The sequence below is a fragment of the Manduca sexta genome, chromosome 9, assembly GCF_014839805.1.
Source record: "Manduca sexta isolate Smith_Timp_Sample1 chromosome 9, JHU_Msex_v1.0, whole genome shotgun sequence".
Lineage (NCBI taxonomy): Eukaryota > Metazoa > Arthropoda > Insecta > Lepidoptera > Sphingidae > Manduca > Manduca sexta.
Window position 1 is genome coordinate 1 of NC_051123.1, and position 18200 is coordinate 18200.

Here is an 18200-nt window from a genome sequence, read left to right on the forward strand (position 1 = left end):
AAAGTCAAAGGTGTGTGCCCTTGGGATTTGAACCTGCGGACATTCGTTTTGGCAGTCCGTTCCACACCCAACTAGGCTATCGCCGCTATTCATATTGGTATGATATGATTGTATTATATTAAGTGACAGTGATAACACTAATGTTGCACGCTGCCGTATAATAAATATCGTATGACTTATGTACTATTATTGTCCAATAATCGATCTCACATTATAAAATAGCTTCTTGTTACGCAAAATCGCAAACGCGAAGGCCATGACCGCATGTTGTAATAATTGCTGTAATTACGATCTGCAATATTATTTATACACACAATCACGCCTTTTATCCCCGAAGGGGTAGGTAGAGATGTACCTGGTACGCCCACTTTGCGCCGTGTGTGTTTTAACCCATGATATGATAGAAGGCCTATAATAATGTATATGATAGGGTCTATCGGGCGCAAATTCCAGACTCCGAGCTGATACTGAAAAACCCAATATCACTTTGCAAGACCCGGGACTCGAACCCGAGACAGCACTGCCAGTCCTACCGTAATACAACTAGGCCATCAAGGCATTTATTACTTTAAGAACTACGCTTATTTGTTTATTATTTTACCACCTTTTTAATATATTTCCCATTTGTATATTTTGATCTATCGCGCAAATTGACTGATAAGAATAAAGTTTTTTGAAATGTCTACAAATTTTAATTGGTCCATTCTCGGGATTGCATGGATGATTAAAATTGAGATGGTTTATAAGAACCGGTCCTCAAACTCAAGTAATTCCACCTCATTTTCTGACAAAGATTCACTATCACTATCTTTTGCTCGCAGCTTCGCCAGTGTAAAGGAGTTTTCCAAAATAAAATAGGATAGAAAGTAGCCTATAACCTTACCAGGGTCTTGAAATATGTCCATAGCAAATTTCATAAAAATCCATTCAGTAGATTTTGAGAAAATCGATAACATACATACAGACAGTAACGGACTTTGTTTTTATAATATGTATATATAGATAAAGACATATTTTTAAGCTGGCATTATTTCCATAATGGAATACTTTCAAATTATACATACAAATGAATCATATAACTTTACTCACAAGGTTAAAATAAAGGCTAATTTAAAACAAAATAACTAAAGTAGGCAACGTGTATTGAGCATGACGAGACGAACTCGCCGTTCGCCTGATGGTAAGTGATACGACCGCCCATAAACAGTAGAAACACCATCCAACACCTTGATTTACCTTATAGTAAGGTAGTCCAGTGCTCTCGCCATCCTAAGACATGAGATGTGATAGTATTTATGTCCAGTAGTTACACTGGCTACAATGTCTAAATACGCAGCAACTGAACACATTTGGATAACATTTGGGGTAAAAAGACAGACCATGAACTGCATTAGCATGACTACTTTTTATTCCAAAGAGGTACATAAGGGAATGTTATATAAAAAAGATATTTTAAGCGGATGAAACCGCGCCACGTATTTATACTATTTGCGTTACGAATAAATATGTAATGAAATTAATTATGATGAAGTATTCATTGTTTACATTCAAACTATCCAAGCATAATAGAATAGGTTGCTAATGACGTATTTTAAGCAGTTGACGTAATAAAATAAAATATAATGATTGTTTGTTCTGACGATACCGCTAATCATATATTGCAGAACACACATAGCGAAAAGTGCCTTGTTTACCTCTCTGCCTACCCTTTCGAGGATTAAAGCGTCTGTTTTGTATATTCAGAAACCAACCTTAATCTTTTTCAGACGTAAAAATGATACAATTTTTTTATAACATAATAAAAAAATAGTAAATTACGGAAAGCGTTCCAAATATTAAAGATAAGAACCAAAAAATCCTTGAAGATTTAACAGCGGCTGTCTAAGTGAGTCAACGTGGAAATCGTGGAACAGTCATTCGATAACATATACAGAAAATAGTAATTATACGTCAGTTGGCTGCGGTTGGTCTTACGTGGTGGTACGCAATGGATTCCTTGGACAGTAAATTACTGAAGTTCCACCCTGATACGGTGATGACTATAAAGGAAATGTATAATCTAGACAAGCCAGGGGACATGGATAAGGCTATTGACTCCTTGGAGGCCTGGTTGGCTAAGCAACAGCATTTGACCAAGAAAGATTATTGTAAGTCCAAAATTTGAAAATTATTTATTTATCACACAAAGCATACATATGAGATTCACATTGTTAGGTATTTATTCTATTTAACAAATCTTTACAGGTGTATACTACACTATTAGCTAAATAAAATATATATCTTATTCTAACAGAAAATTGAAATTATATAAATCATAAAATAAATGCAAACTTTAAAAAGTACAAAATGACCACTTAGTCTAATTAAATGAACATATTAAATTTTAAATTATTGATTGAGATTTGATTATTTTAATTGAATATAATTACTGTGATATAATAAACTCATTAAAGACTTATTTAAAAAAAAATAATGGTCTCTATCTTACTTTTTGTTGTACACATTTTTGGTGTTTAATAATTGTATATGTATCTATTTAATTTCAGTCCAGACGTTTCAAATCCATTAATAGCTATTTAAATAATAGCATCAACCTCGCTCTGTGTATAGTTGGCAAATAAACAAATTATCAACTACCTTTTATAGGTAACCTACTAAAAAGTATTCATACAATTTTCTTATTCATGTAAATCGTAATAGAGTTGTAATTAGCTTAGAATGTTAATATATTTTTACTTACAGCTCGGGAATTCTTGGAAAGATCCATAATCTTACTCAAAGGATCTGTGGAGAGGGCGAAGACACAAATCGACAAACTATGTTCCTTAAGATCGATAATGCCACAATTTTTTGAAAAACACGACGCAAAAAATGACTTCGAGATTATGGAGAATAACTAGTACGTATACTACTTATTTTAATAAACTTGAATAACTGGACTAGGCTGGGTTAAGTGGCGTAGTTTTACTGTGTCCTACGAACCGTAATGATGTCCTGTGTTCGAATTCCGAGTCAGGCAAAGTGATAAGGGTTTTTGTGTTCAGTATCAGGTGGGGTCTGATATTTGCGCTCCATACAGCGTTGAGTTCGCCTTCTATCACACCATAGGAAAGAATTCATACTATGAAAACTGGGGGTTATGGTTGCAAATCTGCTTACCCTTTCGAGGATAAAGGCGACATGTTTGTTTTGTTTCAATAAAAGCATAATGAAAATATTAATGTTAGTATGTAGAGAATAATAAAATATAAATTTAGAAGTTATACAAAGTAACAATCAATAATATGCGAAATAAGCGAGATATGTATTATTGTAAATATTGTATGCTAATGATTTTAATTGCACTATGATCAAAAACTTATAATAATAATATAAGACTTATATTTTTTACTGTCCCACTGGTGGGCATAGGCCTTATCTCTTAGTGAGAGAGTAGACCTTAGTCCAACACGCTGACCTAGTGCCGATTAGTAGACACACACCCTCAAAATTCCTTTAGAGAACTTTTTAGGTTTCCTCACAATGTTCCTCGCCGTTAAAGCAAGAAATTTCCTATAGATAACTTTTCTAAGGTATACAGGTTTCCCCACAATATTTTCCTACACCGTCAATGTAAGCAATAATTCACAAAGAATACATACGTAATTTTACAAAAGTCATATTTATGTGCCCTTGGCATTTGAACCTGCGGACATTGGTCTCAGCAGTCCTTTGTACGCCCAACTAGGCTATCACCGCAATCTACAATCGAAAAGTTTTAATTATTAAAACAATTATTTTTACTGGGCCGTCCGATTCTTCATTTTCCAAATGATGCTTTTAGGGTTTTCTTTTCAATATCAGCTCAAAGTATTGTATTATTCTACTAATATTATAAATGCGAAAGTTTGTGAAGATGTATGTATGTTTGTTCCTCTTTCACGCAAAAACTACTGAACGGATTTGGTTGAAACTTTACAGTAATATTGGTTATACATCAGAATAACTCATAGGCTATAATTTATAATGATTTTACGTAATTTGGGTCATAATATAACGAGATATATCAAGTAAACCTCCAACACTATGAATTTGTTTTTATTCCTTTTTTTACGGGCGAAACCACGTTCACAATTAGTAGACAGTAAATGGCAATAATCCCGGCTCTAGGACATGGAAGAAGTAAGTTAATAAGTGCGAGTGTTAACAACTCCACTCTTAACAAAGGTAAAGGCGCGATGTATATAATTATGAGAATATCGCGTGCGAGTGCAAGTTGCATGTGCTATTGATAATGTTGTCGACAAGCAAAAATAGTCTTTAATGTCTAAGGCCAATATATTTCGACATCCTAGCAACAGTATGCAAATATATAGGCTATAGCCAAGAGACCTTTCTGAAATCATTAACTCCGTATTTTGAATCATGTCTTAATTTTTGGAAAAACATATTTTCGCTTAAGTCAATTTGCCAACCGTCGATATAAATCTAGGTTTTATAATTATAACGCGAATCCTTTGCCGTTGAAGTATCTGCTGTTCATCATGCCTAGTGGTAATTCATGACATTTTTATTAACATAATAACTTCGACATTTAAAAGAAAACAAAAAAAAAACTCTTAATTGTTGTAGTTTTTGATACTATTAGAACACGCAGAAATAGGTAATATTACATATGACATTTAGATATCAAACATTCAAATGGAAATGATAAAAAATCCGGTTTATTTCTCACAGGCTGCGTAAACAGATGTTGAATCGTCACTATGATTTTTTTTTTTTCATAGCTACTATTTATTTTTCACTTTATTAAGGAGCTTGACCACAATTTCATGACCATGTCGCTTCGTACATCCTCTTTACCGTTGTCCGCTTTATGTGGTTTAATTTTTTTTTTTTGTTTATTTATACATATATTATAAAATATTTCCTTATTAAAACCTTAGCACCTTCCGACTCATAAACCAAAAAACTATAATGCCCACATTGAAACTTAAAGTATGATGTCCACTCCATACATACTTCTCATTTCTTCTCTCTCTCTCTAACTTTCTAACTCGAAGAAATAATAGAATTCCAGAGTAATTTGAGGAGTCCGACAGCACAAGATGTTTATTCTATGAATTGGGCGATTATAAATTATTTCCTCGGTATTACAGAGTTTGCTTTTAATTGCATTACCCTCGGGACTAGTCATGGCATACTCAGGCGCTCAACAAAGAAGTCCTGAGGTCCAGATATGGCAAATATTTTGTAAGACTCGACTCGAAAAACACCTTTTCTCTATCGCGGTAAAGTGCCATTGCATCTGATGGTAAGCTGAGTGCTGTCCAGATAGTATTAAAAATTTGATTATCCTTCGCCAATCGACACAACTATGCCGGCCTGTGTGAAACCGGATTTATAGAAGCTGTTTCCGATTCACTTACGTGGGCCTCTATAGGGGGTTTAAGATCATGTGTAAGATATACGCTATCCGGCGATATACAAGTTTTCCTTCACTAGCATAAAATAGCGTTTAATCAACCAACCATCATCTTAGTGATAGGCTCGCTGAACATATCATATCGTAGGGCTTATATCTCTATGAATAAAGGCGTTGTTTCGCCTTTTCATAACCTTTCGAGCGTGACGTGACCTTGTGCATGTGTTTGGCAGAAATAAATAAAATCAAGGTGCTTGGAACGCTGACTCAGAATGTCTATTGCCTACGTAATAGGAACCATTATTGAATGAGCACGCACACCATGTTTGATCATACAAATAGTCATTAGAGGCTTTATTATTATTTGATTATTTATCATTGACATTCATATAAGTGCGTGAGAGATGTAATAACATTGCAATAAAGATTGTTATTCAAGCCTAACATAGGGTGAATTCTGGAAACGAGTCATTCTTACGAAATTGTCAATCATTTAAAAAACAAAATAAGATATGAATTCAAAAATATGTATAATAATAATAATATCAGCCATATATTTTATACCCTCCATCTGTACTGAGCATGAGCATCTACTACTAAGAGGGATTAGGCCTTAGTCCACCACGCTGGCCTAGTACGGATTGGAAGACTTCACACACCCACAAAATTCCTATAGAGAACTTAAGTATGCAGGTTTCCTTACAATGTTTTCTTTCATCGTTAAAGCACGTAATAATTCACAAAAAAATTGTAATCAGCAAAAATTTGGGAATTTATGTAAAAAAAATTTGATACCAATCGGTCCTGTTGCTTCTAAAGATCAAAAGACTATGGGCATTAGAGGTTTAAATGCTTGTAAAGTCGAAAATTGTAAAAACAAATGTTCACAATACATTTACGAAATACGATTCCAATACGCTTTTAAACATAAAACTATGAAAGGTAGATTAAAATACTACAAAACCCAAAAATCATATCAATCTTTCATATTTATAATTAACTAGTTTCGTCATGCGACTTCGACCGCGTTAATATTCGCTGCTGATATAAAAATGGTTTGTAGCTCTAAAAAGGTTGTTTCCTATTATTAAAAATACATAAATCAGTTCTAAGACAAATCCGTTTAAACAAACCAACCTCAGCTTTATATTAGCATAAATAATGTCTATAATTAAATTATTTATAGCGTTGGTTTTTTATCGAAGCCTAATACAAAAAATGTTTTAACCAACAAGTGAATGAACTTAAAATCTACCGCATTAAAAAATATTCATGCTCACAATAGTTTAACATAACCTGTCGTATATGTTTCTTGACAACCTTATAGTGGACATAAACAAGTATAAATTCACTCTTCTTATCTTCGCGGAAGGCAGAGACGTAACTCGTGTGTTTTTCATTATATTTCGCACCACAATGAGCATGCAGCATGATTACACATTGAAACCCCAGTATCAGTTTCCTCAACCTGGGAATCGAACCCGGAACTTTAGACTAGTGGTTATATATACCGTGCATGCAATACGACTACGTCATCTAGGCAGTTACTCTTATTGCGGCATGAACCATCAAATAAAATAAGTGACACCTTTCACTGTTAAAATCTCTACCTACCTCTTGGGGGATAACGGTATGAACTTATACATATATTTTATTGTGGGAAAATATTAAACAATAATAGGATGACGAATGCTGTGTACCTTGCAGTTATAACATACTAGCTGACCCGACAGACGTTGTCCCGTCTTAACTATGAATTTGCAGCGCGCATTATGTCAATCGCTGACAGTTATTTCAAACAATTGACAGTTATATAAAATTAATATTTTCGTTAAGTTTTCTTAAATTTCCTAATTTTCCGCGCAACTTTTTTGATTTTTTTCTCTTTCATAAGATCCTTCTCCTGGCAATAACAAACACAACAAAAAATAGTGAAATCGGTCCAGCCGTTCACGGCGTGACCAAGGAAATAGGTTTTATTTTATATGTATAGATTAGAAGGTAACAGAATAATTCATTTTCTCATATTTCGTTAAAAATTATAACTTAATACTAAATGACGCACTAAGGAAACCAGCCAACCAAATAAAAATTTAAAATATTATTTCCAAGAATTATATCGGCGTTCGTAATAAATGATCTAAGCGACAATCATTAAAAAAAATTAAGTAAGTTTAAAAAAAAAGAAAATTCAGCTGATTTGTAATATTTATAAAAGTTTTTTTATACTATTATTTGCAGGACAAGATAAGCTTGTCTTTCGCCTGATGGTAAGCGATACGCCCGCCCATAAACAATAGAAACACCATCCAACACCTTGAATTACAAAGTATTGTTTGGTATTCCACTGCGCCCGCTATCCTAAGACATAAGATGCTAAGTCTTATTATGTCCAGTAGTTAGGCTACAATGCCCTTCAAACCAGAACACAACCGTGGATACACACTGCTGCTTGGCGGCAGAAATAAACATTACAGTGGTACCTACCCAGGCAGACTCTCACATATGAGAGACCTACCACCAGTATTGGCAAAAAAATGTTGCTAAAAGTCAATTAGCTTTACAACTCTAACAATTTATTTTATTGAATAATTCATATTCATTTTGTATTTAAATAAAATATATATACAATAAAAATCATGTGTGCAGGAAAATTACGCATATCCTTAATTTAATATATTTATTTATACATAATAATACGTGAAGCAATAACTTTACATCGTTTTTAAGAATATTTCGCGCACGGATGAATGCGAGATTTGACATGTTAAAGTTTTTATAAAGGAGTGTAAATATATTAAATTTAATAATCGAATTTATATCACTAGTTCACATTTATTTTGCATTTTAATAAAAAATATAATTACAAAATCATATACATATATGACATAAAATTACATATCCACATCCTAAATTAAAACATAAGTATGTATTTATTCAAATAAAATGTTCTAAATAAGTCGCTTATATGTGAGCGTCCGCTCGGAATACTTTTCGGTTTCTTTATTATTATTTTTTATAGCAGCAAAGTATTGATAAGAATTTTCAGGTGCGTTTACTGCCAAGGGGTAATCATCTCTCGTCAGTCTACATTCTACTCTACTTACCATCAGATACAGTAGGGTCACTTTGTGCACCAATAATAAAAAAAAATATAAAACAAATATGGCAATGACCTCATTTTGAACTTAGGACGCAATAAAAACTACTTATAAAACCAGCCCTGAGCTATTTATAAGTTAACAAAGCCCTTTTTTGTTTGTGTTTTTGTATCGTAAATGCTTTTATAGAACAAATTATAAACGTGCAGGGTCATTTTAATTCTCAAAATTACGCAGTTAGTGTATTTATTTATTTATTTAAGGACCTCCAACGAAGGATACACGTCATATAATGAAAACAATGTCGTAGTATTTGTACAAGTAACATTGTGACGTGCCTCTTTAATTATAGAAGAATACAGCATGCAAATTTATATAGTGGTACAGCGGCAAAAATGATAATATTTGTTATTAATATTATTCAGATATATAAGTAGAAAGTAGATATAGTAGTATTCAGGTGAGACGAAAGGTGGGCACCACCGCGTTGAGGCTTCGGGTTCGGTTCTCAGGCCGGCAAATTATATTGAGTTTTATTACTTAGCACTAACGTAGAGTTTGGAATGATAGCACAACGGCGATAGACTCAAAATTAAAAACGTAAATACACCAGTAAAAAAAAATCATCACAATAGCTAAGTATGTTAAAATGACAACCATAACAAATTTTAAATCACTTCCACTTATTGTACTTAATGATGTGTACACATCAAGCGTCATATATATCGAATCTTGATACTTTGTGATACTTGATACTTGATGTTTTTAATAAATATGATGTGATTGTACTTTAATTAAATAAATACTTCACTCTGACACAATTCCACATAGCTAGAGTACCAAAAGTAGCCCTCTGCCTACCCTTCTGGGGATAAAAAAGCGTGAGTAAAGGCATACGGGGCCGTGAGAAATACTTAGTCGTAATTATGATTCAAATCATTAATAATCCTCAATACCAATAGCATTACTCTAGAATATCACCCTTCACACGCCTTATGTATATATTTTGCCGATAGATGGCGCTGAACAAAATTACATCGCGATATGGTTTACGCAACGAGCCTTTCTTACACGGTTGCAATATTTCGCCACGTAGTGGAAAATAAAGCCTTGTAAAGCCTCAAATTTTAGTGCCCTTTGGATAGTCACGAAAGTATTTTTGCAATACGCGATGTAAAGCGTACCTATATATTTCACTAAACTAAGGAATGTTCACGTCCTAAAAGTGGCAAAAATGAACATAAGCGCCACAGTGTAGAATGTGGATGAATAAGCAAAATTTCGCGTCCTGCAATTTTTTCAAGTTTATATTATTTGAATATGTCAAAAATGAAACTGGGCTGATTATAATATAAAAAATAATCGCTGAATGTGTTGCTAGACGCAAATTTCGAGAGCAACTAAACCTATTTCGCTACTTCTTTTTAATAATATTCTTGCGAAGAGCAAAAAAATTAAAAATTGCCTGAAAAGGTCTAAAAACAACACTTTTCTATATTCCCATACAATAGATTTGTAATACTACTTAAAAGTCAATTTGAACTTTAATACCATACCATAAAGTTTAAGTCATGGTGGAGGGGTTCCGACAAGGCAAAACAATTGAGTGACGTGAGATGGAACGAAAGAATTTTTTTTAAGTGTTTTATAATTTTTATTTTTTTACATACTGTAATTGTTGACCTATCAACTTTCTTTTTTCTTTTTTTATATATAAGTATTAAAAAAAATAAAAAAAATAAAGAATCGACTGTTACGCGGTATCTACGAAGTTCGCCGGGTCAGCTAGTTATTAATATATTGATGGGAATGTAGCCAAGAATTGTTTTTTTATTGCCTTAGTAGGGAAACGGGCGACCGGGCCGCCTGATGGTAACCATCCACCGCCTATGGACTACAGCAATGCCAAAGGCACAGCCAAGCCGTTGCCTACCATTGTCCGCCCCGTGACCATGAAGGCTGCAAAATCTTCAAAACATTGGGAGAAAATCCTACTAATATTACGAATGCGAAAGTTTTTGAGGATGGATGTATGTATGTTTGTTCCTCTGTCACGAAAAAACTACTAAACTTATTTAGATGAAACTTTACAGTAATATTGGTTATACATCAGAGTAACACATAGGCTAGAATTTATAATGATCTTGTATAGTTTGGTCATAATATAAAAATCAAGTAAGTTGAAAAAAAAATATCCCGGAAAATTCCTTCGCGCAAGCTAAGCCGCGAGCAAAAGCTATTAATAACACAAATAACTACAATAAAATCAGTAAATAGTTATATTTTAATGACCAACATTCGCGTAAACATAGAAAGTCATTATGTATAAAAATTACTTAAATTTATTTATTTAATTGATTAACATACAATATTATATTCGTTAAGTTTTACTTAGTATCGACATGTCACTTTAAAATAAATAAAATATTATAATAGTATTATAATACTTAATAATTTTCTTCTTATATAAACATTTTGTCTAATGTCCGAATTTAAAAAAATAATCACGTAAAATATTTTGAAAATGGTTTAGAAGTTTCTAAAATTATCGCGTTTAAACAAACAAAAACCCTGCAAAGTAGATTTATATAATAGTATAAAACAATTACGTAGTATAGAAATATAAAATATCCGTATAAATTTCCTTCCTTGTTAACTAATGTTAATTCACAGAAATTCGTGCGCAAGCCGAAGGATTTTATGGTCATAAAAACTATTATTAATTCAAATATAAACTGAGTCAGTCAACATATTTATGTATGCGTTATAAATTAATAACCGTTAAATTCTAATTATGTTCCGGTGTATGTTCAACAGTGGACTCTATATGGCTGATAATGATGATGAAATTCTAGTTGAAAATAAGTGGCATGTCGATTGTCATGATAAAATAATATTTGGAGACACATCGGTGCATAACATCATGCGTTTTCCCGCAGCGGCAAGCTGAGGTGTAACAACCCACATTTCGCCATCTATCTTTTGTTTCTTTTTTAATGACTTCACAGGTTTAGATATAATATTAAAATTATAATGCTTGTGTTCTGCGTAAACTGTACACATCACAGAAATGTATAAGCCGACTAAATACAAATGTATCTAATCTATGCTCCCAAATAACACATCACGCATTTATCCCCAAAGGGGTATGCAGAGGCGCAACCAGTAAATTGTAATAAAATGAGTATTGTATACATTATCTGTTTAATATGATAATGGTCAAATAATATTTGCTCGAAACTGTGTAACAGGTCCTTAATAGCGCATAAAAGTATGTTTTAAGTTTTATCTTATTTACATATTGTTAGATAATTTAAAGGAAATTTATTCCGTTATTAACATAAAGTATCTGATTAAGTATACTGGTTTAATTAAAATATATATTTTCTACGCACGACAATGTGACCCCAAGGCACCTAATGGTAAATGGAGTGGGGCCCAATAGAATTTCGACTAACGAACGGCGATTACCCCTCGGCAGTCGACACAATTATGCCGGCCTGTTGGAACCGGATATACATAGGCTGATCACGGAACGCGACACACTTACGTGGGCCACTATGACGGGTTTTAACACCTTGTGTACGGTGGTCGCTATTCGAGCGGATATAAAATACATACTACCACAAACCGGACTAACGTATTCGGATGATTTATAGGCGTATTATTTAAGAATGCGTGTAAAGTTTACAAATAGTAATGTATTGTCTACAAATACATTAGAAATTACACAAATTTTAAGTATCTTAATAATATATATGTATACTGCCCACAGCACACAGGCCTCATCTACACCTGATTAGGCCTTAGTCTTCGCATACCTTCGATATTCTTATGGAGCATCGTCTGTTGTAAAGGTTTCCTCCCGACGTTTTACTTCACCAGTAAAAACGAATGATAATTAATTAAGAATACATACGTAGCTTAAAAGTCGGAGGTGTTTGCGTTTTCAATCTTCATTTCGAATCTTTCGCTTTAAACTTTTAGCTTCCCTATTTGCAATCGCTTTAGGAGGTAAACTTACAAAATTTAATTATAATCACATGATTGGTGGGAAATAAATGAGGTCACTAATTTCGTTTTGTTGACGGGAAATTTCTATTAGTCACCATGTATGTTGTATTTAACCGACTAAAAAAAGGCGAGTTTCTGAATTCGACGTGTATTTTTTAATCTTTGATATACTTAAGCCAAATACATGTTTCATATTGGTTTCTTGCCGTGGTATTCTAGTACTTTGTGGGTTTCGTGTAGTGTGATTTGTGAAGATCTAGGTGTTGCTCTTGGCTTTGCTCGGATGAAAACAAAAGAAAACTTTCGCTCTACAAAAGTCCCTAAATAAGTGCCATTCGTTTTAAGAATTATAATTTAAAAGTAAAATTCAAATATTAACTGCACTAGCAAATTATCATGATTAAAAGTGACGTATGGCCTACTCCAGGATATGGTCTAATATTGTGGCAAATTTTAGGCAAATAGGATCAGCGGTTTCTGCGATTATTTCTAACCAACGTCCAATTATACCTAACAGATATCCATGTTTTTTTTAAATTTCGTACTTATAATTGCTAGAAATAATGACGCGAATGCATTGCGTGCTCAAACTAGAAGAGCAAATTGTTTAATTATTTATTATGTCCAGAGTTTGGGTTCGTTCAGGGAAATGACTCTAAAGTCTGGACGTAAGACTCCGAAACTTAAGGAAGTTCCGGCGGCCATTGGGTCGTGCATTACTCTTAATAAATTGTTTACAATATTTGTAACATTCTGTAATTTTGCTGGTGATAGCATATGTGTTATATCCGCCCTGATAGCGACCACCGTACACAAGGAGTTAAAACCCGCCATAGTGATCCAAGTGTGTCGCATTCCGGGTTCAGCCCCTGTGTACCCAGATCCAACAGGCCGGCATAATTGTGTCGACTGCCGAGGGGCAATCATCTCTCGAGTCGACATTCTATTGGACACCATTTCACTTACCATCAGGGTCACTTTGGCGTGCCAGTATATAAACAAACGTTTTAAAGCTTTAGTCCAATTTCAAATCATGATGGAGAAACGACTTCGCCTAGTTTTTATCGGTAGCTGCATAAGGTTTAGTTTAGTGATTTAATGTCAAAGTGACCTTGTAAAAGACAAGGATGATGTTGAAATAAAACTATACTAACTCCCCCCTTTGACCATGAAGGCTACAGTCTGCGAAACGTCGGGATAAAATTATAATATAAAAAACCGCGATATAATCCGAAATACAGTTTGTTTCAATGCCTAACATTCATGTAAACACAAGAAATCATGATGAGAATGATGTTTTTAAAAATGTCCATTGAATATTTCAGTGTTGACGCAGTACTTCCAGATCTCACTGAAGATCATTACAGGGTGTACGTGGGCAGGTTCCTGAGCGAGAGAACTACTTCGAACATATTAATGGAATGCTACAGGCATGGTATTCTGGTAAGTACCATGGATTTTGATTATATTAAAATCATAAGTTAACTATGTACAGTTGCCTTTTTTTCTTGAGGGCTCGGCAGTGCCTTCAATTCACCTCATGTTAAGTGATGTGCAGACCAAAAAAAATATTAACCGGCAAATAATGAAAGTATCTCTTGATCGGCAAATTTATGCCGGCCTGCCAATTCTTCGCGGTCCGTTGGAGCCCATGTCCCTTGACCGTGACGTGACTCAAGTCACTGTGAGCTCATTCTGCGTAGACCGGACCACCAACAGCTAAATATTAAAAACAGTTGTATATTTGTAAAATGTACGTAGATATTGTAACTTTGACTTTGCGGATGAACAACACCTCAGTCCCCCCCGTGACCATGAAGGCTGCAAAGTCTTCGAAACGTCGGGAGAAAAGTAAAATATTAAAACCGCGATAAAATCCGAAAAATAGTTTAATTTAAATGCAGAGCAATTAATTTCACAGACCCTTGCTTGGCAGAAATAGAAACTGATTTAAACATGATCGAAAACATGCACATCTTTCATTGCCACGTGTAATAAACCCAAATTTTCTGAATCCTGATATCCGGCCACTACATTAATGAAGTGATAATCCTTATTTATTCCTTTCCTCTTATTTTAATACTAACAACGGCTTCTTCCAAAGATGTGTACACCGAGTTGGAAGCAATAATCTCATTCATATAATATATAAATTTACCCTATTTTTACAACATTTTTCATTGACACTCCGGTACTATTGATCACAGAGTGATGTTACGTAGCCTATAGCCTTCCTCAATAAATAGGTTGTCGGATACTAAAATACATTTTCCATTCGAAACAACACTATATGACATTAATTCAAACAAACTCTTCAGATTTATATAGTAGTATAGATTTATTTATTATTGCAGTTAAATGACAAGATGAACACGCTTGCTTGGTGGGAAGCGATATGGCAACCCATAAACTGTAATATCATACAGAACTTTGAATTACAAAGTACTGCGTGGCACTACACTCATTACTGTGAGAAATAACACATTAAGCCTCATAATGCCAAGTAATTACACTGACTACAATGTCCTTCAAACCGAAACACACTTAGCGGCAGAAATAAACATTGATACCTTCCCAAACGCCCCGCATAAGACAAGCCACCAATATTTTCTTGATTTTATCCAGATTTATGATTATTATTTTCAGGTAAGCGAGTACATAAAAGCGCACGATTATTGCAACGGGTTTGTGGCTGTTATTGACTACAGACTGACTAATATGGTGGATCTCATCGCTGCGGCAGATTTCATTGCGTTGCATCATTTCATTACCATTTTAATGGTAAGTATTTTATGCATTTTCTCTTTATATGAGCTTTAATTATGCCAAATCTCACACTCCACAATTAACGCAATGTGCTCTTAAAGGGTTTAAAGATTATTCCTAACATATTAATATAGATTTCATAATTCAAGTTATTTTAGTGATAAATTTTAGGAGTTAATTGTGAATTCAATAGATACACACACCATCACGCATTTATCCCCGAAGGGGTATGCAGATGAGCAACCAGGGCACCCACTTTTCGTCAAGTGTGTTCCGTACCAGGATGTCATAGGGGGCGAACCTATCGCCATATCAGGCACAAATTCCAGACTCCGGGCTGATATTGAGCAGAAAAACCCAAATATCACTTTGCCCGACCCGGAATTCGAACCCAGGGCCTCAGATCGCTGCCGTACCGAATTCAAATTCAATAGATGTTTCAGAAAATTAAATGACAAAAGCAGATTTCACGTCATTAGTGCAATGTTTGCATATAAACAGAATCTATACATTCCCAACCACCCACAGTATTATTGCATAACATTTTACTAATTTCGACCCTCAAATCTCAGACATCAAGTCGTTGATGAAACGTACCATCTGAATTTCTTTTCTTTATCCCATTCGAGGTCAAAGCATTCCAAGCTCCTACACTCCGCACAGATGATACTAATACCATACAATACAATTACAGGAAGGCTACGGGATGAGAATAAAAGGAATACACGCACTAACATCGTCGAAGGCGATCGAGACCTTACTAAAAATAGTAAAGAAGATGTTCGGTCCAAAGGTATCGAACAGAATCCACGTCCATATGAACATAGAGTCGTTGTACGAACATTTGCCGAAGAAAATCTTGCCTTCCGACCTTGGTGGTGATCAGGAATCACTTGAATTCATATCAGGTTTGTTATTTATATCATAACTAGTTTTTAGGAGAAGTCCATCCCACTACAAGAGTCCCTATTACTGCAGCTATCCATGATGCCATCTATACAACAGAAATGTCGTCTGTTAAAAAATCTGATTAAAAGTTTGAAGTATTTCCCACTGGAGTAAATTATCGGAATACACTGTAGGTAATTTAGGTTTTGGTTTATCCTTAGAAATCCAAACCCGTTCAGAGGTTTCTGCGTTTAATAACAAACGGCCAAACATTTTCATACACGTTCTTCTTTATAATATTAGTAAGAGTAAAGATACCAATACTCTATTATATCATACTGGTCTATTGCCGATCACGGGCCTTCTTCACCACTGATGATACTTGGTTTGATACTTCGTGCTCATTATTTACCTCATGCTCGCATTTCTGATGGTATAAAAAGCTGTCACAATAATATAAGTCTGACCTTATAATTTCTAATCTGAAAAATATTTTGTCGTAAATGTTGAATCCGGCCTGAATATCTGTTGTCGAATGCTCCTCTAATTCAATAATAACTTTTGTCTGCGACTCCGGCCGCGCGAAAAATCTTTATTGGCATAAATATTGTCCCAGGATAAAAAGTAGCCCATGGCACTCAGGAGTGCATTAACTTCTAATTAGTGAAAAATAATTCAAATTCGCTTTAGTAATTTCTGAAATTAGCGCATTCAAACAAAAAAAGAAATAAACTCCTTAGCTTTATATATAAGTATAGATATGTACGTCAGGACAACCTATAAGATCTTATTTATTGGCATCTGAAGTTAATATTTTTTCACATTCCAGGTCAATGGAACGAAATCCTTGGTACGAAAGAGAATATCAATTACATGAAAGAAATGAGCAAAGCTGTGTCCAACGAAGCTTATAGATTGAAAGAGAAACTAAATGGAGTTGATCTGGGACTGTCTGGAACTTTTAGGTCTTTGAATGTAGATTAATGGATAGTGTCCACCAGCCGCGACGGGAAGGAGGAAGAGGACGAGGTCGTTGAACAAAACATTCGTCTCCTGTTTTGTATAGTGCGTCCATTAGAGGTGTATCGCAGCGAACAGATCGGCGGAGCAAGTCTTATCGCGCAGGACTTGCGGCCCGCCTCGCCCCGGTTATAATGGATGCTTAGCTTAAATTAGTTCATTTAATTTTAATCAAATGTGATCTGACCTCTTTAGAGGTAAAAGTTAGAAAAAACGCTTCATGTATTCTAAGAACATGTACAGTGTACGCTCTCTCTAGCTTTGTTTCAGAAATGTATACAAATATATTGTAGCTCATAAATTATGACAGAATTTGATCTATTTTCAAAAGTAGCAGCTCAAGTCAAAACCCCATAAGGTAAAAGTAACATGAACTATGAGTTCTAATGTTAATCAGGAAACTGGCTATTTATGTAATTTAGTCACAGTTGCCAAGTTTGGGGTATCTCTCCAAATTTGAGGGGTCAATGTATTTGGGTAACTTTTGATGTTTAAGCATCTACACGTTTAAGATGGAAATAGATTTTTCTGGTCACGCACTCTATTATTTTTGGGGGAACTTTTCTCGAAAATACTACGTTTGGAGGTTTCCTAATTCACCTGGAAATATTGAATTCAGTAAAAACTTTAATAATGTGTTCCTAAAAATAATTATTTGAAAATTGGTGAGTTTTTTGTTTATATTTCGTGTTAAAAGCTTTTGTTTACCCTCTAGCAATAAAACTTGGTTTTGGAACATCGAATATAAATATATAGAATACACAACTACCTTTGTAAGTATATGTTATATGTTAATAAATATTTAGTAGAATACTATGTGTTTTATTTTCATAATTACATTGTCATTGTCATTATTACATTGCTTTACTAAATGAAACTCCATAATCGTCTTCACCTTTGCTGACATTGTGCCTAAAATAAGCCACTAATACGAATATTTTCACCAAAAATCCTGGTTTTAGTTATCTGATTTGTTTATCATTTTTAGTTTAATGCTTATATGGCGT

At 34.1% G+C, this 18200-nt stretch overlaps 1 protein-coding gene across 1 annotated transcript; it reads left to right on the top strand.

Moving 5' to 3' along the window:
• The first annotated feature begins 1785 nt into the window (after positions 1-1785).
• Positions 1786-18006, top strand: LOC115448098. The gene is made up of 6 exons (XM_030175402.2): positions 1786-2147; positions 2743-2899; positions 13845-13962; positions 15166-15300; positions 15980-16193; positions 17003-18006. The coding sequence occupies exons 1-6, from the start codon at positions 1988-1990 to the stop codon at positions 17155-17157; spliced, it is 939 nt and encodes a 312-aa protein (XP_030031262.1). The 5' UTR covers positions 1786-1987; the 3' UTR covers positions 17158-18006.
• Positions 18007-18200: the final 194 nt, after the last annotated feature.

What these genes read in the sequence shown, in the direction of transcription:
- LOC115448098 (XM_030175402.2), top strand. Translation starts at nt 1,988, where the DNA reads ATGGATTCCTTGGACAGTAAATTACTGAAGTTCCACCCTGATACGGTG. An exon ending in GAGATTATGGAGAATAACTA is followed by an intron (nt 2,900 to 13,844) that starts GTACGTATACTA and finishes TGAATATTTCAG; the next exon opens with TGTTGACGCAGTACTTCCAG. An exon ending in GCTACAGGCATGGTATTCTG is followed by an intron (nt 13,963 to 15,165) that starts GTAAGTACCATG and finishes TATTATTTTCAG; the next exon opens with GTAAGCGAGTACATAAAAGC.